General features: G+C 37.5%; 1 protein-coding gene across 3 annotated transcripts in view; it reads right to left on the reverse strand.

Annotated features, from left to right (window-relative positions):
• Window positions 1-24,477, reverse strand: part of HPSE2 (heparanase 2 (inactive)) — a 676,642-nt gene that overhangs the window by 212,046 nt on the left and 440,119 nt on the right. For all 3 annotated transcript variants that reach the window (XR_009696126.1, XM_061162357.1, XM_061162356.1), the window contains exon 6: window positions 11,433-11,480. Coding sequence is in view for 2 of the 3 variants with exons in the window: in XM_061162357.1 (XP_061018340.1) it covers window positions 11,433-11,480 (48 nt within the window). In the remaining variant the exon portion in view is untranslated. The remainder of the gene's footprint in view (window positions 1-11,432; window positions 11,481-24,477) is intronic.

Genomic DNA, 24,477 nt, shown 5'->3' on the forward strand with positions numbered 1-24,477 from the left:
CAATCTGTAAATCAATCCTGAATATTCATTGGAAGGACTGATGCTGAAGCTGAAGCTCCAATACTTTGGCCATCTGATGCAAAAAGCTGACTCATTGGAAAAGACCCTGATGTTGGGAAAGACTGAGGGCAAGAGGAGAAGCAGGTGGCAGAGGATGAGATGGTTGGATGACATCACTGATTCAATGAACATAAGTTTGAGCAAACTCAGGGAGATAGTGAAAGACAGAGAAGCCTGACTTGCTGCAGTCCATGGGGTTACAAAGAGTTGGACACAAGTTAGATACTGAACAACAACAAGACTACTCTTGAGGAGGTCTGATATCTGACTAGTGGAAGTTGCAGAAGAGAGAGAGAACACACACACAAATAATAATGAAAAAGAAAATCATCAAACAAAAAATTCAGAAAAATTTTCCTAAACTCAAGGTCATGAGTTTCAGATTGATAGGGTCTACCACATACCTATTAACAGAATAAAAAGAGAGTCACACACAGGATCACTGAGGACAAAAAGAAGATTTTAGTGGTACCAACAGAGAAAAAACAGGGCAAATAAAAGGACTGGAAATTTAAAAAGCATCTGATTTCTCAAAAGTTACAAGAAAAGCTAGAATAAGATGGAGCCAAAGCATCAAGATCCAAGGGAAATCATATTCATCCAAAATATAAATCAAACTTTAATACAAGGTCTCAACATGTTTACCCCTCATTTATCTTTTCTCAGGAAGTTCTTGGGAAAAAAATGTTCCACCAAAATGGGGAGTGAACTTCATAAAAAGGCATGGATCCAACAAATAAGAGAGCCAAAAGGAATCCCTAGGATGATGGTAAAGGGAGATCCCAGGACAACAGCTGTGCAGGAAGCACGGAGATCAACTAGTCCAGATGGGACCAGAGGAGAGAATGCTCCAGGAGAACATCTCCAAGGATGAGATGTTGGCTGATGGCTACCTGGAGTGTTTGCACAAAGAGCAAGATTCACCCCTCTGGTACAGAGTTTAGGAATGAATTGAGGAAAGACTAAGGGAAATTAAGTAAATGAAAAAGAGTTATTAACTGCAGGAAAACAAAAAATTGTGGAAGAAAGAAAATGTAATCATTGCACAAACATTCTCTTCTGCAAGTCATATTTACATAGCAATAAAACAGTAATCACTGAATTCTGATCTACCCAATACTTAAGATATAAAATATTGGAGGACAGGGAAATGTCAGTATATTTCAGTGTGTAAGGAGGAAGGGAGATATGAGAGCTAAACTCATCCTTTGTAGTAGGAAATTGCTAATATTTAAATTGCAAAAAATTTAAAATACCATCAGATTGTTATTTAGAAATATGGAAACAAATATCAGAAATGACTAAAATTGTGATGATTGCTTCTGGGGAGGGGGAGTTGGGGTTGTGAAGGGTAGAGCTGGGTACTGATGGTCTTTATTATAAACAAAAATGCAATACACATCTTTATTACAGAAAAATTGGAAACTACAAAAAAGTAAAATGACCATAAGTGTTCCTATACTCTCTATGTCTAAAGGTTAATACTGCTAACCTATCAGTGCCTTCTCTTTGAATTCTGTGCATTTTTACATTATTGAGGTATGAATTGTATATTTTATATTTTATTTTAGTCACTTAAAAGCATTTTACCATTTTCATAATTATTTTCACAATAGATTATTTAATAATATATAATATTATTTATTTAGGTATAACAATTTAGGCTTTTTTTCCAATATCTTATTATGAAAGATTTCAAATAGAAACAGAAAAAATTGTATAGTGAAAACCAAATATGCACCACCTAGGTTCTATAACATTTTGCTACATTTGCTTCATCATACGTCTAGTCAGGCTATGGTTTTTCCAGGGGTCATGTATGGATGTGAGAGTTGGACTATAAAGAAAGCGGAGTGCCGAAAAATTGATGCTTTTGAACTGTGGTGCTGGAGAAGACTCTTGAGAGTCCCTTGAACTGCAAGGAGATCCAACCAGTCCATCCTAGGGGAGATCAGTCCTGGGTGTTCATTGGAAGGACTGATTCTGAAGCTGAAACTCCAATACTTTGGCCACCTGACGCAAAGAGCTGACTCACTGGAAAAGACCCTGATGCTGGGAGGGATTGGGGGCAGGAGGAGAAGGGGATGACAGAGGATGAGATGGTTGGATGGCATCGACTCGATAAACACGGGTTTGGGTGGACTCCGGGAGTTGGTGATGGACAGGGAGGCCTGGTGTGCTGCGGTCCATGGGGTCACAAAGAATCGGGCACAACTGAGCGACTGAACTGAACATTTATCAATCTATCCTTCTATCCATCCACTGATTTATTTTATGTTTTGAGGCATTTCAAAGTAAGTTGTAGACTTTAGTACACTTTATCCTATATACTTCATCAGTCATACCATTATCTGAAGTTCAATATCTATATGGTTCTTTTTCTTAAGTGAATTTCACATATAACGATCTGCACAAAACTTAAATGATTATCATCTGATGAAGTCTGACAAAATCATGCATAGTCCTGTGTAACTCAAATCCCCATCAAAGTATAGAACATTACAATTACCCAAGGAAAGTCCCTCTTGTGCCTTTCCTTCTCAATCCATGTCTCTACCTCTTACAACCACAGAAGCAGTTAATTTTCTAATTTTCAAAATCTATTCCAGAACTTCATATAATTGGAATAATACAAATGTGCTATTTAATATAAGGCTTTTTTCCCCTGTTTAGCATAATGATTTTGAGATTCATTTAGGTTAAGAAGTGTATCATTACTTTGTTATTTGATCTAGCTGAGTACCATTCCTTTATATGAATATACAACAATTTGTTAAATGTACTCTATGCTGATAGACACCTGTTTCTAGTTTTTGTCTAACATTAATAAAACCACTATGAATACTCATATAAAAGTTTCTGTGTGGCTTATTTTCATTTCCTTTGGGTAAATACCTAGCAATGGAATTGCTTTTTCATAGGCTAGGTATATTTTAGAAATTGCCAGATATTCCAAAAGGAACCAGATATACTTTAATGATATTAAGAATTCTAATTTGTCATCTTAGATAAGTTGTATTTTTCAAGGAATTTGTCCATTTCAGTTACCAAATTTGTTGGCATAAAGTTCTTCATAATATTATTCTCTTATTATACTTTTAATATCTATGTGATCTACAGTGAGAATCCTTCTTTTATTCCTATAATGGAAATTTCTGTTCTATCTTTCCCATTCTCTTGCTTTCTCCCTGACCCTCAATCTTTCTCTCTCAGTTTTCAAATTTGTTCACCTACTCAAAGAAACACTTCCAGTTTATAAATTTTCTTTTCTATTTGTCTATTTTATATTTTATTGTTTTCTGCTTTTACTTTTGTAATTTTCTTTATTTTACTTAGTTTGGATTTAATTTGCTCTTTTTCTAGTGTCTTAAGATAGAAACTAAGGTCATTGATATCAATGCTTACTCTTTTCTAATATAAGCATATTAGAATATAAATTTCCCTCTAAGCTCTCTTTTTACTTAATTCCACAAATTTTGATAAAATATACCTTCATATTTATTTTGAAATATTTCCTACTTTCCCTCATGATTTTTTCTTTGATCCATAGATTATTCTAAAGTGTGTTATTTAATTTCAAAATAAAAATACACCATCATATTCATATTCATTTCCAAGTATTTCCTAGTTTGTCTCATGATTTTTCCTTTGATCTGTAGATTATTTTAAAGTGTGCTATTTAAATTTCAAAGTATTTTGGTGTTTTATAGATATTTTAATTACTGATATCTAACTTAATTTCTTTGTCATCAAAACAGGCACATGAGAAGATGATCAACATTGCTAATTATTAGAGAAATGCAAATCAAAACTACAATGAGATATGACCTCACATTGGTCAGAACAGCCATCATCAAAAAAGTCAACAAAGAATAAATGCCAGAAAGGGTGTAGAGAAAAGGGAACACTCCTACATTGTTGGTGGGAATGTAAATTGTAAATTGGTGCAACCACTATGGAAAACAGTAGGCAGGTTCCTTAAAAAACTGAAAATAGAGTTACCATATGATTCAGCAATCCCAGTCCTGAACATGTATCCAGAAAGGATGAACATTCTAATATAAAAAGATACATGAACCCCAGTGTCCATAGCTGTACTATTTACAGTAGCCAAGACATGGAAGGAACCTAAAGGCCCATCAATAGGTGACTGGATAAAGAGGATATGTGTGTGTATACACACACACGCACATTGTGAAATATCACTCAGCCATAAAAATGATGAAGTATTGTGAAATGTTGTTATTTGAAGCAACATGGGTGGACTTAGAGATTATCATACTGAGTAAAGTCAGACAGAGAAAAACAAATATTATATGATATATCATATGTGGAATCTAAAAAATAACACAAATGAATTTATTTACAAAACAGAAACAGTCTCACAGACATACATAGAAAGCAAATTTATGGTTACCAAAGAGGAAAGTGGGGGAGGGATAAATTAGGAATACAGGATTCACAGATACACACCATTATATATAAAATAGATAAGCAACAAAAATACACTGTATAATACAGAGAACTGTATTTAGCATTCTGTAATAATCCATAATGCTGGGAGGGATTGGGGGCAGGAGGAGAAGGGGACAACAGTGGATGAGATGCTGAATGGCATTGCCAACTCGATGGACATGAGTTTGGGTAAACTCCGGGAGTTGGTGATGGACAGGGAGGCCTGGCATGCTGCGATTCATGGGGTCGCAAAGAGTCGGACACGACTGAGCGACTGAACTGAACTGACTGAATAATCCATAATAGAAAATAATTAGAAATATATATATATAAAAAACTAAATCACTTTGCTGTACCCCTGAAATTATAATATTGTAAATCAATTATATTTCAATTAAAAACTTGTGCATGATTTCAATCCTTTCAAATTTATTGAGACTTGTTTTTACAGATGAGCATATATGATCTATCTTGTTGAATGTTACATGTGCACTGGAAAAAATGTACATTCAAATGGAGCCCACAACTGTCAGTTAGGTCAAGCTTAATGATGATGTTATTCAATCTTCTTTATCCTTCCTGTTTTTATTTTAATCTAGTTGTCCTATTAATTACTAAAAGAGATGCTTTTAAATCCCCAACTGTGACAAGAGACTTATCTATTTCTCTCCTTTTGTTCTTTTAGTTTTTTCATGTGATATTTTGAATCTCTGTGATTAGGTATTGTATTAGTTTTCTATTGCTGTTCTAAACAAATTATCATAAGCAATGGCTTAAAACAATTCAAATTTATTATCTTACAGTTCTTTAGGTTGAGCTTGCCTGGTGGCTCAGCTGGTACAGAATCCGCCTGCAATGTGGGATGCCCGGTTTCCTTTCCTGGGTTGAGAAGATCCCCCGGAGAAGGGAACAGCTACCCACTCCAGTATTCTAGCCTGGAGAATTCCAAAGAGTCAGACAGGACTAAGCGACTTTCACTTTCTTTTCTGTAGGTTAGAAACTAACATGGATCTCATTGGGTTAAAATAAAAGTGTTGGGAAGCTTGCATTCCTTCTGAAAGTGCTAGGGAAGAATCCATTTCCTTGACTTTTCCAACTTCTAGAGGCTGTCCACATTCCTTAGCTCATGGCCCCCTTTTTCCATCTTCAAAAGCAACAGTAGCAGTCAAATAACTTCTCATATCACATCATTCTGACTTTCTTTTCTGTGGTTAAATCTTCCTATGCCTCCTCTTTCTGACTGCCCCTTTCATTCTAATAGTCATTCTTGGGTCCATCTGGATAATCCAAGATAACCTCCATAGTTTAGTTCAGCAACCTTAGTTCTATCTGAAACTTTAATTCTAGAAATACAATTTCACAGTCTTCTTAAACACTGTATTACTTCACATTAAAAAAATCTGGAACAGTATAACTCCATTTACAGCCTCCTGTTTTCATCATCTTTTGTGGTATTATTGCCATATATTTTCACATCTATGTATGTTATAATCCCCATACTACAATGGAGAAGACTCTTGAGAGTCCCTTGGACTGCAAGGAGATCCAACCAGTCCATCCTGAAGGAGATAAGTCCTGGGTGTTCATTGGAAGGACTGATGCTGAAGCTGAAGCTCCAATACTTTGGCCACCTCATGCAAAGAGTTGACTCATTAGAAAAGACCTTGATACTGGGAGGGATTGAGGGCAGGAGGAGAAGGGGATGACAGAGGATGAGATGGCTGGATGGCATCACTGACTCGATGGGCATGAGTCTGAGTAAACTCTGGGAGTTTGTGATGGACAGGGAAGCCTGGCGTGCTGCGATTCATGGGGTCACAGAGTCAGACACGACTGAGAGACTGAACTGAACTGAACTGGACTGAACTGAACAATGCTATATTTTGCATGAGTCAGGCTTTTTAAACAAATTAAGAGAAAAAATATTTATCTATAAATTTATACTTTTCAAGGCATTTCATTATTTTTTGAGATCCAACTTTTGTTTTGATGCTGTCTGAAGAGGTTCCTTTATTATAGTATTTCTTGTAGCGCAGGTCTGGTTGACTTTTGTTTGCCAAAAACATCTTTGTTTCACTTTCATTTTAAAAGAATATATTTTCTGACAGAATTCTAGCTTGACTTTCTTTTCTTTAGTGCTTTTTAAAAGATGTAGTTCCACTGTTTTCTGTCCTCCCTTGTTTCTGATGTCAAGTTAGCCATCATTTGTGTCTTTGTTCTCTATGCTGTCATTTTTGTCTGAATACTTTGGAGATTTTCTCCATCCTTTTGTTCTCAACAATTTAATTATTACGCCCAGGTGTGATTTTCCTTGTATTTATCCTTCTTAGGGCTTGCCTAGCTTCTTGGTTCTATAAGTTAATGTTTTTCACCAAATTTGAGAGAAGTTCAGCTTTGGCTTCTTAAAGATTTTATGCCCCATTCTCTCTCTCTTGTCTTCTGGATTCTAACTGCATAGATGTTACTTGATATTGGCAATGAGGTTGCTGAAACTTTGATAATTTTCTTCCAATTTTTTCTCTGTTCTTAAATTATATAATTTCAAATGATTTATATGCAAGTTCACTAACCCTTTCTTCTATATTTTCCAATCTTTTAGCAAGCTCACCCAGAGAGTCTTTCATTTCAGTTATATTGGCCATACTGCTTGGCTTGTAGGATCTTAGTTTCCTGACCAAGGATAAAACCCACGCCCCTTGCATTGGAAACGTGGAGTCCTAACCACTGGACCATCAGGGAATTCCCATCATTTCAGTTATTATTCTGTTTTTCTTTAATAATTTCATTTGGTACTTTTACATATATACCATTTCCATGTTACTGACAATATTTCCCTTTGTATTCACTCAAGATGGACATTTTCTCTTAAAAAAAAAAAATTATTTGAATATATTTGCAATTGCTTCTTTAAAATCCTTGTCAGCTAATTCTATTATCTGGGTCATCTCAGGGTTTCTAGTTATTGCTCATTCTTGGCCATGGTCCACATTTTTCTGTTTCTTTGCATTCCTACTAATTTTTAAATTGTAAATTGTATATTGGAAAGCTTGGATGATATGCTGTAGAGATAGAAGAGTGAAGTTTGGGATCCAGCAGGCAGTTGGATGAATAGTTGGTATTGTGGCAGCTGCAGTTTACAATTTGTTAGGGTGACTCTAACAATTTATATTACACAAGTTGGTTACACATTAGACTTAAGGCAAATCCTTAGTCCTGGGACATAGACTTCACTCCTCAGCATAAGTCTTTTAGTTTTCACTGGAAAGCACAAGCTGTGCACCAGGCCCCTCTAAACTCATGAGATGCAAATTTTAATCTCTGTCCTTCATGTGACAGACAACAGTTGAAATTTCTGTTAAACATTTTCAGACTTCCAGCTGTTGTTTTCTACCAGGCTCCTTGGAGTCTCCCTTATATATGTATAATTCAGAGATTAGGCAAAGATTTGAAAGGAAGTTTATATGCATATTTGGTGTGTTGCCCCATAGCTTCTTCCTTATGAGATTTCTACCTTTTGATTCCTTTTTCCAACATCTCAAGCCAATATGACCATGTATTTATTTTGAGTTTAAAGCCATCTCATACTGTATGGATTCTTAAGCAACCATAGATCTCACCAGTGGCATTCACTTCTTTCAGGGATTGAATAACTTCCTCGAACTCTTTGATCTCTCTTCTGGGTGTGTGTGTATTTGTTTATTTATTGATATTTGTTGTCCAGACTTATCATTGATATTTGATATAAGCTATTCCACCATTCCTATAATCAGAACTTCATCTCACTAACTTTTCTGGGTTTTCGGCATGGGTTGGTGGGCAGAACAAATCATCAAGTTGTGTAAACCCAAGAGCATGAAAGTCCAAATCAAAATAGCCTAACTATATAGACTTATTTATTTATGACTTCAGACTCAGAGTTCTGGTTGTTCAGGCTCCAAGTTCATTATCTTGGTATTGAAGTGATACCTCTGGTTACCAACAGACAGATGTATATCAACAAATTCTATGCTCCTTTTTTTCCTGACAATGACTCTTGATTTTCTTTACATTATTAAGAAATTTTCACCTCAGCATACTCAGGGTTAGAGAAACATGGCATTTGGCTTTAATTTTCACTGAGTCCTTCTAGCTAGGATTTCTTAGAATTGTTCTGTGACTATCCCAAGTCTTGACTGAAGATTATGGTTGTAAGGAATAAATGGCAGACAAGGTACTACTTGTTGTTCCCAAATGAGTGTTGATCCTAGAGCCAAAAGAAATGCAACCCCATGCCTTCTTTGAGGGTATTTTTAGAATAGTTACAAATACATGATATTTATCTTGAGAGATGGCCAATATTTTTTTTAAATAGCTAATAAGCTGTATTTGCAAAAAAATGATTGTTCCTTTAAAAAACTACTTTGCTCACTTCACTGCATTTGTACTATGGAAAGTACTTGAGTAGGAGAGAAAAAGTTTCTCTGATCCCTCCCTGTCAGCCATGATAACTAAACAAGCCCTACATTCTTATCCACTAACTTTTGTACACTGATCTCATTACTTCTCCTTAAATACTATAAAGTCTTCATTCTTTAGTCTTTATGCTACATTATCCAGATAGCTTTTGGTGAAGACCTTGAAGAAGATTTTTTTTTTTCCTTTATTTATTTATTTATTTTTTCAGTGGGTTTTGTCATACATTGATATGAAGAAGATTTTAATTCCCCCCCTAGAATGTAATGGGCTTCCCTGCTGGCTCAGTGGTAAAGAATCCGCTTGCCATTGTAGTAGACTCAGGTTCAACCCCTGGGTTGGGAAGATCCCCTGGAGAAGGAAATGGCAACCCACTCCAGTATTCTTGCCTGGGAAATTCCATGGACAGAGGAGTCTTGCAGGCTACAGTCCATAGGGTCACAAAAGAGTTGGACATGACTTAGCAACTAAACAACTATAGCAACTAGAATTCCAGTAAAGGATCACCGACTGGTTACTAAAGCAGTAACAGTTAAGAGAAGCCCACATAGTGAGACAGACCCAGCTTTGAACCCAAAATCTGCCACTTCTTGTGTAATCTTTTGATTTTATACACCTTTCTCTAAGTTGTAGAAAAACAGGGATTAAAAACAGTCCTGATCTCTCCCTGGTGGTCTAATGGGATCTCATTTAGTTGTTTTGAGGATCAGATGTAGTAATATACATGAAAATTTCTACCACATTGTTATTATTATTATCCTTGTCATTATTTTCTCCCATAGTAAATGCCCAATTAAGAATTGTCCAAATAAGCACTTGTCGAACTGAATAAGCATTATTTTGGTAAAAGATAAAACACACAAATTACAAAAACCAGTACCAAAAAACCAGTAATTTAAGTTATTGTAAGTACTATGGAAAAACAAACTAAGAAAGAGAATTAAATAGGGGTTCTATTTTAGATAGAATCATCAGGGAAGGCCTGTTGAAGGAGGTGACACGTAAGCTGAATTTTAAGAGATGAGAAGGAGTCAGCCTCACAAAAAATAAAGAAAACAACATTCCAGGCAGAGGGAATGATACATATAAAGTTCTTGAGGCAGACATTCATGTGAACCCTCTACAAACTGAAAGACCTCACTAGTGCTGTGACAGAATGAGTATGGGCAGGGTGGGATCAGAAGAGAGCAGTGACCAAACATAAAGGGCCTTAAAGGCCGGAGTAGAGAGTCTGAGAGTCTGGCTTGTGGTCTACATGCAAAGGGAAGGAACTTGAGGGAATTTAAGCAAAGGAATGACAAGATCCTCAAACCCACTCAATCCAAGGCTCACAAAGACAAACTGAAAGAGAAAAAGAATTCTGGAAGTATTTGGAACTTCTTGTTTACAGAAACTAAGAATATAAATGTAGAATAAAATATTTTTCATTATGATTAAAGTTATTGATTGCCAACAACCAAAAATTCTTTTAGGATACTTAATAAAATTGCATTCACTTTTCTTTGTTTCATAACTGTCATGAATCCTAAAGGATTCTGTGACCCACTTAAAATGAAGGATAGACAGAAGGAGTAAACATGCTAAGCAGGCAGGATGAGAGTAACTGAGAAGGATGGCCGTAGCTGACAGCTCTGAGGGCCCAGAATGGGAGAGCGTGTCTGCGTTGTGATGATCACATCAGATAAGAGATGATTCGAAAGATGCTATGTGACAGATCTCTTACAGAAACGAAGGGCAGGATTCCAGTATAAAATCGGTGAGACACTGTGAGACGCTGGACATTCCAGCACAAATTTCGTAAGGGGACTTAAAGAAAATTGAAATTTATATATCAGATAATTATCTTTATCAGTCAAGCTACCCTCTAGTAACAGGTCTCTGCCATTGTAAGCTTATTCCCTGGAACGTTGATCCTTTCTCAAAACTGCTCTCCCTCTCTCTCTCTCTTTATATATATATATGTGTGTGTGTGTGTGTGTGTGTGTGTGTGTGTGTGTGTATGTGTTGTGTGTGTGTGTGTGTATTACTTGCTTCTTAGTGACTCTCTTGGTACTAAATAAGACTACTGCCATTAATATAATGAAATGTTTCTATTTTCATATGATATATTAGATAATTAAAACTATTTACTCTCTTAAGGAAATTTATTCCCCCCAAAAAAGCTTAGGGTGGCATGCTTAGATTCCCGTAAGCTGTACACTAATGAAAGGTTAGTTTAAAAGTGTACACAATAGCTGAGCTTTCTAAAGTGTTACACCGTTTTTGTTTTCGTTTCTAGAAACAATAAAATTATATTACTATGAGAGCCTATGTATCATAATAATAACTTTGGAATTAATTTTAACTATTTTTCTTGGAGGATGAAGGATAGTTTATTAATTGTTAGTTACAACTTCATGACAACTACTTATCTTTCATTTCACAGCATTTGAAAATACGTAAGAGCAGAAAAGGTGAATACCTACTGTTGCCAGGTAACTGCATCCACTGTGCTTCCTGCCACCTTCATGAATCTGTAAGAAACAGAAAAAACAAAGATGTTGCAACTTAAAGTAAACCATATCCTCAGGGATGAAATAAGATGAGACATAGATCAGGCCAATTCTTGGGCAACTGTGCTTTCTGAGAGGGTCCACCCCCATGGCCTATCCATAGCCTTAGAAGGTTAAAGGTACAGAAGGTGAAAGCAATCATAATTCTAGCTCTCCTACATCCTTTACCATCTGGAAATCAAGACTCCAAGATAGGATTATATCTATGTCTGTTTTCCCAATCTCATGCCTGATGGCTCCCACATTGCTTTCCCTGTGATCACCACCTATCTTTTACATCTTCTATTTTCTGAGTTCTACTAAGAAATAAACAATAACATTTTCCAAGGAAGACAGCACAACATATGCCTTTGAAAACCTTCTCTTCCTATAGAGAAAATGGGAAAGCTCAGTTTACTAATGTAAGTATAAGTTGCTCAGTTGTGTCCGACTCTTTGTGACCCCATGGACTGTAGCCCACCAGGCTCCTCCATCCATGGGATTCTCCAGGCGAGTATACTGGAGTGGGTTGCCATTCCCTTCTCCAGGGGATCTTCCCAATCCAGGAATCAAACCTGGGTCTCCTGCACTGCATGCAGATTCTTTACCGTCTGAGCCACCAGGAAGCTCATGTAAGTATGGTGGTGGTTTAGGCATTCAGTCGTGTCCAACTCTTTGTGGCCCCATGGACCGTAGCCTGCCAGGCTCCTCTGTCCATGGGGTTTTCCAGGCAAGAATACTGGAGTGAGTTGCCATTTTCAAATATGCACTAGTGATGGACTGCCACACTTGTCTGAGTATAGAAACTTGAGCACAACATAGAGAAATTTAACCATTTCTGGAGTAGGTAAATAGAGAACTGTTTCCCAGTCAGCATGCTCAGCTGTTTTCCTGAAAGGCACACAGCTAAGTCTTGTTAGCAACTTGCCACCCTCCTGTGCCCTTTGAGGTTCTACCAGAAACGCTGGGCCATAAGAAAGCACCCAAGGCCACACTATTCCATGCTGTCATTGTTGCTGTTTAGTCCCCCAGTTGTGTTTGACTCTTTTGCAGTCCTGTGGACTGTAGCTAGCCAGGCTCCTCTGTACATGTAATTTTCCAGGCAAGAATATGTTTCCTACTCCAGGGCATCTTCCTGATCCAGGGATTGAATCCATGTCTCTTGAGTCTCCTGCATTGGCAGGTGGATTCTTAACTACTTGCCACCTGGGAAGCCCAACTGGCTAGAGAAGTAGTATTTCTAGACACCCTAAACAGCTCTTTTTAATGGACTCATGCCACTCTTCCTAGAAGTACTTCTTTTGGAAGGAGGACACAGGTAGCCTCTGCTTTTGTAGCCCATGGATTTCTCTTTCTCTTTTCCTCTCCTTTCTCCAGCCCAGAAAAATCACTTGGATTTGGGAGAGTAGCTCCACTCTCCTCACTATTTCAAGTTCTATGCCCAGAATTCTTTCTTTAAAATTCAAAAGCCAGAAAGGCTTGTACATTCTCTTCTCCATCTTTTCATGTCCCACCCCTGAGTCAATAAGTACACAATCAGTTATCTGCTTGAATCAGTTCAGTTCAGTTGCTCAGTCATGTCTGACTCCTTGCGACCCTATGAATCACAGCATGCCAGGCCTCCCTGTCCATCACCAACTCCCAGAGTTTACCCAAATTCATGTCCATTGAGTCGGTGATGCCATCCAGCCATCTCATCCTCTGTCATCCCCTTCTCCTCCTGCCCCCAATCCCTCCCAGCATCAGGGTCTTTTCCAATGAGTCAACTCTTCACATGAGGTGGCCAAAATAATGGGGTTTCAGCTTTAGCATCAGTCCTTCCAATGAACACCAGGACTGATCTCCTTTAGGATGGACTGATTGGATCTCCTTGCAGTCCAAGGGACTCTCAAGAGTCTTCTCCAACACCATAGTTCAAAAGCATCAATTCTTCAGTGCTCAGCTTTCTTCACCGTCCAACTCTCACATGCATACATGACCACTGGAAAAACCACAGCCTTGACTAGACGGACATTTGTTAGCAAAGTATTGTCTCTGCTTTTTAATATGCTCTCTAGGTTGGTCATAACTTTCCTTCCAAGGAGTGAGTGTCTTTTAATTTCATGGCTGCAATCACCATCTGCACTGATTTTGGAGCCCCAGAAAATGAAGTCTGACACTGTTTCCGCTGTTTCCCCATCTATTTCCCATGAGGTGATGGGACCAGATGCCATGATCTTAGTTTTCTGAATGTTGAGCTTTAAACCAATTTTTTCACTCTCCTCTTTCACTTTCATCAAGAGGCTTTTTAGTTCCTCTTCACTTTCTGCCATAAGGGTGGTATCATCTGCATATCTGAGGTTATTGATATTTCTCCTGGCAATCTTGATTCCAGCTTGTGCTCTTTCCAGCCCAGTGTTTCACATGATGTACTCTGCATATAAGTTAAATAAGCAGGGTGACAATATACAGCCTTGACAAACTCCTTTTCCTATTTGGAACCAGTCTGTTGTTCCATGTCCAGTTCTAACTGTTGCTTCCTGACCTGCATATAGGTTTCTCTAGAGGCAGGTCAGGTGGTCTGGTATTCCCATCTCTTTCAGAATTTTCCACAGTTTGTTGTGACCCACATGGTCCAAGGCTTTGGCATAGTCAATAAAGCAGAAATAGATGTTTTTCTGGAACTCTCTGGAACTCTGCTTGAATAGAGAGGGGGAAAATGGAAAAGTCCAGGGAGATGGGAAAACAGATTAGGATCCAAAATACTATCCCTGTCACATATGCACTCTAAGCTGCAGAGACCAAGTAGGAAAACCCAAAAATTAAGAAGGGGAAATGAAATTGAGTACCCCCTTCCCAGGATATTTCAGAAATTAGAAAGCCTAGACAAGCTTAGACACAAGTGTCATTAAGTACTGGGTTGGCAAAAATGTTTGTTTGGGTTTTTCCATAAGATATTATGGAAAAGCTAAATAAACCCTTTGGCCAACCCTGTGTGTGTGTGTGTGTTTACATAGGCTTTGCTCTTACAAAATTATTTCTAAAATCTCTGAAAAGTAAAATCATCTTTATTTATATGTAAAAATGACCATAATGAAAATTACACTGACATTTATACTGCTTTCTCATTAAAATTTTCTTCAGCTTTCTATGTGTATAATTTCACATAATTCTCAAAACAGCCCTGGTAGGCAAATATTTCTAAATATAGTGGAGGTGGCTAAGTCACATAGAGGTTATGCGACTTGTTCAAATTCATATAGTAATGCAGACTAAATTCAGTTTTTCTGATTCCAAATGTTATGTTGTTTTCAAGCTGTTTTCACTGAGGCCAAGAAGTACATACAACTCTAAAATGCAAAAAAGTAAGTTGAATTTTTGCCTTGAGAAAGCACTACCATATTTTTTTTTTTTAAGTAAAAAGGCTTCAGCACCTCATTTGCTTGTTGACTTCCTCTCACAGACTTGAGCATTTCAGTGTTATCTCTAAGGCAAAGAATGTACTGGAGCAAAAGTGTCGAGAGGTGACTTGAGTCAGAGCCTCTGCTATGCAACAACCACAGTAAAGCTGAAAAGACAGACAATGAGACAAATAAGCTATCAGTGCCTTTGTGCTGCACTACTGTGTGAACTAGCTGCTGGTGGAGAACAGTCAAGGGAGTAGCTAGCTCTACCTTTTATGGTATTAAAAGAGGGATAAGCACTGAGTAAAGCTTCACATCTCACAAGACGTTGACTCTCACATTGAAAGAAGGGTAGGACTTTGCCCTAAAGATCAGGTCAGGCATAGAAACAGTTTGAATAAAGCCAGATAGAGTCAAGATGAGTATTTTCTCAGGAGTCCAGGATATCTGGATGTCAGGGGACAGGTAGGAAGTTATCTGACAGACTGGTCAGATAACTGGTCCATGATGCTGACACGTCTGGCCTTTATTCCTTAACATCTTGGTACAAGTTGATGTCTTATTTATCTCTCTATGATTAGCACCCAAGACAATATTGTAAAATACTGCTAGCTCCTCCTGCCTGTTGGATTTATCCTGGGCTTAAGCAAGTGAGGGGGTGTCAGGCTCAAATGTGAGTTTTAAGAAGATCACTTTGGCTATAGTAAAGGTGAAAAGTAGTGGTGTGGACAAACTGGTGGGAGATGACTGCAGAGTTATGGGAGGCTTTGAAATGTGGGAATGAAAAAAGACACAATTGAAGAGACACTATTGGTTCATCCAAGGGGGTTTGGCAAGGGTGAGTTTAAGTGAGGAAAGGGAGTAAGACAGTGTGTGAGAGAGAATCCCGAAGTTTTAACTGCAGTAATGCCATTGCCTAAGACGGGCAATACAGGGATAGACTTTAATGCTGGCATTGCTGAGTATATTCCAGTTCTTCTGAAAATACCACAAAGAACTTGAAGCAAATGGTCACTGATGATAACAGTTATGCATTCACAAGAAAATTAGGAGTAAAAGAATCATTAATGCCCTTTCTGGCTAAAAGGTTCTGGACAGGCAATTAAGAACACATCAAATTTGGTGTCTTAGAAACTGGAAACGTGTCTTTTATGATACTATAATCTGGAGTTCCTCATATGCTTTGGATAGTTTGTTCTGCTAAAGGTTGATAATTAAGTCTTTAAATAACCTTCCATTATCAAAAGTTACATTACAAAAAGAATGGGAAAACTAACATTAGCGCCAGGAGCTTTTAAAATAATGCAAAAGTTTTCTCCCCATGTTCCTACCTCATCCTCAATCTATAAAATCTATAATTAAATACAAAATACACTGGACCCATATATGTAATATTATATAGTTTACAGGGAAATATTTTTAAATTGAGTGTAGGAAAAGGCCTACCATCATCTGGACTAGGAAAATCAATTATTCTTCCTAACCTAATTTATGGGTTCAATGAAATTCTAATAAAAAAAAACCCACCAGATATTTTTGAAACTTTGCAAAATCATTCTAACATTAATCTGAAAGAAGCCAAGAATATTCTGAAAAAAAATTGGAATACCAAAGGGATATTTATTTGATCTACCACATATTAAAATACACCATAAAACCTGCAATTATTAAAACATTCCTAGGAGTTAGTCAGGAGAGCCTAGGAATTAGTAAAGAGATCAGGAATTAGTAAGGATATCTATGGAACAAAAGGGGATTTTTATAAAAATTTATATATAAGAATTTATGACAAGGAAAAGAATTTAGTATGTGAAAAATTAAAGCATATTTTTAATGGTGTCATGTGATTTGTGACTATTTGGGAAAAAAGTAAAGTTAGATCCTTACCTGAGGTCTTATTTTGTAAAGTAAATCAAAACAGTAAAATATAGTTTCATTTCATTATAATATTTAAAAAATGACAATCACAATTTAACATGTTTAGACCAGTTTTATTATTTTAACTTTTGTAACATATTTAAGCAGTAGGAAAGTTGAGGAAAAAACATTAAATATTTGTTCACATGAAAATTTTTGTAAACTACATTCTTCCTTTTTCTTTCTTAGTAAAATAATGAGAACAACTTCAAAAACATGGGAGCATTTCTACACTTATTCTGAGGAAGAAGAATCTAATTCAGAAATAATGTCAAACAAAATATGAATTTCCAAATATTACTACCAGGATGAATTTTTTCTTGGGGATGGTTTTGGTCACCACCTCCTGTACAATGTTAGAAATGTCCATCCATAGTTGTTCAGGCACTCTGTCTAGAGACCTAATCCCTTGAATCTATTTGTCACATTACAGATTTTATTTTCTTGGGCTCCAAAATTGCTGCGGATGGTTACTGCAGCCATGAAATTAAAAGACACTTGCTCCTTGAAAGAAAAGCTATAACAAACCTAGATAGCATATTAAAAAGCAGAGACATCACTTTGCTGACAAGGGTCCCTGTAGTCAAAGCTGTGGTTTTCCAGTAGTCATATACAAATATGAGAGTTTTTCTATAAAGAAGGCTGAACACCAAAGAATTGATGCTTTCAAATTGTGATGCTAGAGAAGACTCTTGAGAGTCCCTTCTACAGCAAGAAGATCAAACCAGTCAATCCTAAAGGAAATCAAGCATAATATTCATTTGAAGGACTGATCTAAAGCTGAAGATCCAATACTTTGGCCACCTGATGCGAAGCGCCGACTCATTGGAAAAGACCCTGATGCTAGGAAAGAATGAAGGCAGGAGGAGAAGAGGGTGACAGAGGATGAGATGGTTGGATGGCATCACCAACTCAATGGACATGAGTTTGAGCAAAATCCAGGAGATAGTGAAGGACAGGGAAGCCTGGTGTGTTGCAGTCCATGGGTCACAAAGAGTCGGACATGACTTAGCGACCGAACAATAACAACCAGGATCACTAAACACACTTTTGTTTTTTGAGAAGTATAGAAAATTCACCTAAAATGGAGCAAATTTTCTGCTTTCAGAACCCTTTGAATGATTTCTTAAAAATCTAGAAAAACAAAAACCAAGCACAGAAATAACACTTAAAAGAAAACTGATTAGATAAAACTCCACAGAATAGACACTAAAGCCACTAAATTTGGTGACTTCTTCTTAGCCCCATGTTCCCTCTCTGAAAACTAGGGTCTTTCTATATCTACTGTGTATCTGTATCATTTCCATACTCTGTTTTTATATCTATACTGGCAATGAGCAAGATGACAAGTCCAAAAAGATTATAAATTTCTTTGTTTAAATCTAACATTGATGGATTCCTCTGCTCCCTAGTTTTGCCTGTTTCTCAGAAACTGGCCCAAACCACATAAATGAATAACTTCAACACAGCTGCAGAATGCTCAGCAATAGTAATATTAGAGGTGGAATAACATGCACACAGACTAGTGCTGTCAGGAGTGAAATACCACTGGGAAAGTGAAATTCCATTTAGGGTTCAGTATTATCCAAGGATTTTCAACCATCCACTTCCATTCTAATCCCTAGATTTAGGTCTATGAATGAACAAGTAAAAGATGACCTAGGATGTGAATAATGACAAAAAGGGAAGATCTTGGGTTTTCCAAGGTTGGATGTCTCCATACTTGAATTATGAAAGCAGGAATCCTGGATGATTATTTCAGAGAACAGAAGATATCTGCCCTCATGCTGACATCCAGTCATGCAAAAAGGGACAAGAGAAGCAAGGGGCAGGGACCTCTACCTAAGGAAATTGGCTAATGCCAGGTAGACCTTTCAGGCATGTTGAAGGGATCTTTCCCACTGGAGCATATATGCTGCTATGGAAAAGAATAAAATATCCCCTTACATTGTGAGAGTTCCTTTCCTCCCCCAAGGGACCCCAAATCTGGGAGAGTTTCTTTCCTTTGTTATCCACCTGCACATATGACATATCTAAAATATTGTTGAGGCTTCTCTCCCAGGGCATATCACAGCTCCCTCTTATAATAAGGCACATCTTTATTCATGGTCTTTGGGGTTTGAATTCTACTTTTGGACCACAGAGTGTAACCCTAAAAACTAGTTTCTGAATTTTGCTCCCAGGAAAGAGGATAAATTCTTTTATGAGGAACTGGATGTCTAAATGACTATAAACTTCAATAAGAGTGTAGGAGCCTGATCCTTCTTTTCCTTGCTCACAAAGAGAATCTTTGGTTATGTAACTAACATGAATAAGATGTGACAGCCATTCTACACAAAAGCTAGGAAAAGCTTGTGAGGAAATTATTCATTTTGAGTTATAGCAAACCACGCATCTTCCATTTAGTCCAAAGCCATTTACATTTCCATGGCTAATTATATATTAAGCTATACTAGGTTAATTATATGTTAAGCTCTAGAACAAATAAAATACTGATTTATTTCTCCCCTGGATCGCCTGTTCAAAATGCCAACATCTAGGTCCTATCCCCACACATTCTGGTTTGGTAGGTCTGGGCTGGAGACTAAGAATCATGTTGCATTTTTAAACAAAGATACTCACAGCAGCTCTATTCATAATAGACAACAATAGGACCAAATGTCCTTCAGTGAGTGAATGTTAAACAAAGTATAGTCCACCCACATCATGGAATACTAACCAGCAATGAAAAGGAATCAGTTATTGACACACACAACAACCTGGTTGAATATGCTGAGTGGCAATCCAGTCCTAAAAGGTTGTATTTATATTATTACATTTATATAACATTTTTGAAATTACAAAATTGTAGAAATAGAGAACAAATAAGTGTTGGCAGAAGTTTTAAGAAACAGCAAGAGTGAGCAGGGTAAAAGAGCTACATGAAAAAAAAAAAGAGCTACATGAGATATTCCTGTGTTGATGGAAATTGTCTGTTTCTTTACTCTATCAATGCCAGTGTCCTAGTGGTGATACTATCCTATCGTTTCACAAGAGGTCACTATTGGGAGAAACTGAGTAAAGGGGACTTGGGATTTTCCGGACTAACTATCATGCTGCATTTTAAAGAAGCTCTCCAGGTATTTCCAATGCAGGATGACTATGGGCCACACCTTTTACAAAATGATCTTACCAACACCTATTAGGATAGGCCATTCATAGAGGAAAAAAATAAGGTTTTAAGGGAAAGTAGAATGGGAAAGTGAGGAAAGAAATGGGAAAAAGAAAGTGAAAAAGAATATTTCCCAAGACCATATGTGTTAAATTTTAATTTATGACCCAGGACTCCAGTCTCCTTCTACAATATTCTTTCTATTCCCTATCTGACTTCTCTGACAAAAGATGAGAGAAACATCCTTTATCATAACAGTAATAACTGCTAACCTTCAGCTTGGGTCAGGAATTAGGCTGTTTCTCTAATCAAGAAAGAAGTTTTGTCCAGGAAAAAACAGAAAAAGAAAAGAAAGCAAGTTTAGAAGTAAGTAGTTATTAGCATAATTCTCAGCTAGGGAGCAGACCTTTGCAGTAGCCAGTGCTTCCTTGTTAATTAGCACTGAACAGCTGCTGGGAGGCCTTGCCTCTCTCTAGAGGCAGAGATGGAAACTCTCTTCTTATGAACTAAGAGGAATAAACTGTTTTCTCCTCTTGTAGTTTAAGTCATATAACTCTTTCACAGTTAAAATAAAACAGAATGGTTATTAGGAATAACTGTTAATAATAATCTCTTTATGCACAAAACTGTCCCCAGCTGTGCAACTTTCTACTTCAAATGAGAATTTGGTGTAAGTAAGTTTGCAGGCAGGAGCTGTGATCACCCCCATTATAATGACATGTTATTGCAGCTAATCTTTCTAGTTCTCATCTATATTCAGTTCTCTGAACTGCTTAGAGGGCTACATTGAATCATGTGCAAAAAGTCAGTTAGGAAAAAACCTTGCCTCTTTATCTTTGAAATACACTTGTTTTTAACAATTGTAGCTGACATTTCTTTAGGTGTCAATTGTGCCAGGAACCACACTAAGCACTTTAAATTCATTATCTCATTTAACTTCACAACATGCCTAAGAAATAGGTAATTTCATTTGCCTCATTTTACCAGTGAAGAGACTGAGGTTTTAAAGAGATTAAAGAATTCCTCCAGGTGACCTTGAGTTGGACCATAAAGAAGGCCAAGCACCAAATAATTGATGCTTTTGAACTGTGATTTTGGAGAAGACGCTTGAGAGTCCCTTGGACTGTAGGGAGATCAAACCAATCAATCCTAAAGAAAACCAATCCTGAATATTAGTTGGAAGGGCTATGCTGAAGCTGAAGCTCCAATACTTTGACCACATGATGTGAAGAGCTGATTCACTAGAAAAGACCCTGGTGCTGGGAAAGACCGAAGGCAGGGGCAAAGGGGATGACAGAGGACAAGATGGCTGGATGGCATCACTGACTCAATGGACATGAGTTTGAGCAAGCTCCAGGAGATAGTGAAGGACAGGGAAGCCGGGCGTGCTGCAGTCCATGGGGTCACAAAGAGTAGGACTTGACTGAGCAACTGAACAACAACAAGGTGACCTAACTAGATGCTGACCTGGGTCTCATCTAGTTCTAAAGTGTATGCACTTTACCATCCTGCTATTTCCACCCTCGTCTTCAGTCCTGCCACACTGACTCACTACAGGAAAACAGAAAGCTGCTGTTTTAATGTTTTTCTGGAGGAAGGGACCCATGAGGTCAGAAATGCCCAGGGCCCACAAGTCATGAGAGCTTGTGTATAGGAACATAGTGAACTTTCCCATCCTTACCCACCCATACTGCTTTCACTATTGTCTATTTGCCACTTTGAGTACAAGTGGAGCCTATAAATAAGCATTAGGCACTTCATAGAAGTTTTGGTAATTAGATGCAACTAAAGATAGAAATTCTGGATAAAAGAAGGAAATTTTCCTATTTCTGGTTTGCAGGTTATTGAATTTATAGGTCTACTGTGATGGAAAAGACCATTATTTGCTTCCTAATTCTCTTCTGCTTTTATCATCTTTGCCCAAATTAGAATACTTTCCATAGCTTTCTGGGCCTCCATGGGAGCTAAAGGCCCTGTCTACCTTTCTGTTCTAACCTAGGTTCAAGTTAGAATATGCTACCAGCAACTCTATAGAATGTTAGGATAACGTCCATTCTTCATTCAACAAATTTGAGCACCCACCAAGTACTACACTAGGCTTTTTGCCAGTACTGAATATATATTAGTAAATACAACAGACAAATTCCTGCTCTCATGAAGTTTATAATCTATATGAAACAAATAATAAATATGCAGTTTTGTGATAAATGCCATAATGAGAACTAACAGTGTGCTGATAGAGAATCACTTAGCAAGGCTATTCAAGAAAGGACTCTGATGGATGAGGTGAAATCAGCAATGTGGCAAGCTGAGAGAATAATTTAGGTAGAAAAAAGAGTATATGTTGTGCAACCCCATCCTATCCACCCTTCTGGGGAAAAAAAAGAGAGAGAGAGAAGCTTAGCACATGCCAGGTCAGTGAGGCTTGAGTGTAGTAAGAAAAAGGGAAATCTGGAGAAGAAAAGAATGAAGAGCTGGGAAGCACCCAGATCATTTGTCATAGAGCTTTGTTGGTATGGCAAGGAGATTCAATTTTATTCTAAGAGCAATGAAAAGTCATTAAAGAGTCTTTAGCAAATGATTGACAGCATAGGAATTATGTTTTTAGAAGATTTTCTGGCATTGTGTGATGAGTAGATTGGAGAGGACAGTGGGTTAGTCACTCAGTCATGTCCGACTCTTTGTGACCCCATGGACTATGCCTGCCAGGCTCTTCTGTCCATGAAATTCTCCAGGCAAGAATACTAGAGTGGGTTGTCATTCCATTCTCTAGGGGCTCTTCCTGACCCAGGGACTGAACCCAGGAGTCCTGCATTGCAGGCAGATTCTTTACCACCTGAGCCATCAGGGAGTGTTAGAGAGGACAGGAATGGAAGCAAATAGACCAGTCATGGGGCTATTGAAGTGATCCAAGTTCTGAGTTCTCCAAATGGTAACTCTTCTGTTATTGTTTTCTCTATGGTCATCTCTCACCTAAAGAAGGGCTCACATTCCAAGTCAGCATTGTCCAAACACATTAGTGGAACACTAGTCTCTCAAGATACTCACGGAAAACAAGACTAAGGTCAAATAAATTAAATTTCTGCGTGCTAAATACCCTTCTTGGAGATTCAGAATGTAAACTAATATAATAAAGATGCTGGGAAGTGTTTCAGTACATTTGTGTATTTCAGAATTTCTCAAACTTACTTGCCTATGGAAATTTTACTCCCCTCTCCCTTCACGTAATGCTATTATTTTGCAGGACTGGTATTTTCCAGAGCATATTTGAGGAAATGCTGCCATAAGTCACCCTAACCAAAGGTTAACTCCATGTGCATGGTTTACTGGGCCTCCTCTTCTCCACGTCTGTCTGTTCCTCTGCAGACAGATTTTCATATTAAGCCCTTGGCTTGGTCACCCTTTCTCACCTCACCCTCTCTTGACTCTGAGCCTATCTGCAAGGCAAATTCTCATCTTTTCTGAGAGTCCATGTTCTCTGGGTTGCCACTTCCTCACTCTGATTATTCTGTCAATAGGCTTTCATCTATTTATTGTCTTAGAGAAATCTGTCAAAAGTCTTTCACCTGCAGATGATCCCTGTTTCGTGTGTTTGTTATTAAGTATTGTTCTTTATCAGTTTTTAAAAGGAGTTGGGATGGTGGTACCAGAAGGAAGTGGACCTTGTGATCAGATCACTATCTTCAACTTGAAGCATACCCAGTATAGTTTAAAATAATTTTTTGTTGCTACAGAGATATTATTTCCTGAGTATGAATATGTGTTCATTTTGGTGTATCTTTCTTTTGAAAATGTCCCTTTTCTGCATGTGATGGCTCTTGAATGAGAGATGCTAACTGTTCCAAAGGTGGAAATCATCCTCTATTAATTTCTCCTATTCTCTCACCTCAACTTACTGAGATATCCATTAATAAAGCATGTCTATCTTAACTTCTCTCCATTTCTTCTCCCATTACCTTAATCTAATTAAATATACCTCATAGTGAAAACCTCCTTACTGAGCTCTTTTGATTTCTTACTTTTGCACATTAAAATCTATTTGGCACGCAAAATATAGTAGACTCTGGTACATGCTGCTGCCCTTATAAAAACTCCATAATAGCTTTCCATTGCTCAGAGGATAAAATACACAACCTCCTTACCATGGTATATATGATTCAGTAATAATATGATCCTTGCTTGTCTATGCAGTCTCACCTCCCACTGCTCTCCTTTTGGTCACTATAATGCCCATCTTTCTGTTGCTCAAATGCCTTAATTTTGTTTCTGACTCAGGACATTAACATGACCGACCACCTCTAACTAAAACTTTCTTCACTTTACACTTTGAACAATTGGTTCCTTCTCATTTTTTTATTCTTGGCTTAAATAAATTGTTCCTCAGATAAATTGTCTCTGATTACCTTGTCCAAACAAGTCTTCCAACTCCAGGTATCCATTTAATTCATAGAATTACACACAATTTGGGATAATTTATTTGTTTTCTTATTTACTGTGGTTCTGGTTTTTTAGGACTTCCCTGGTGGTT

This window comes from Dama dama, chromosome 15, assembly GCF_033118175.1.
Source record: "Dama dama isolate Ldn47 chromosome 15, ASM3311817v1, whole genome shotgun sequence".
Lineage (NCBI taxonomy): Eukaryota > Metazoa > Chordata > Mammalia > Artiodactyla > Cervidae > Dama > Dama dama.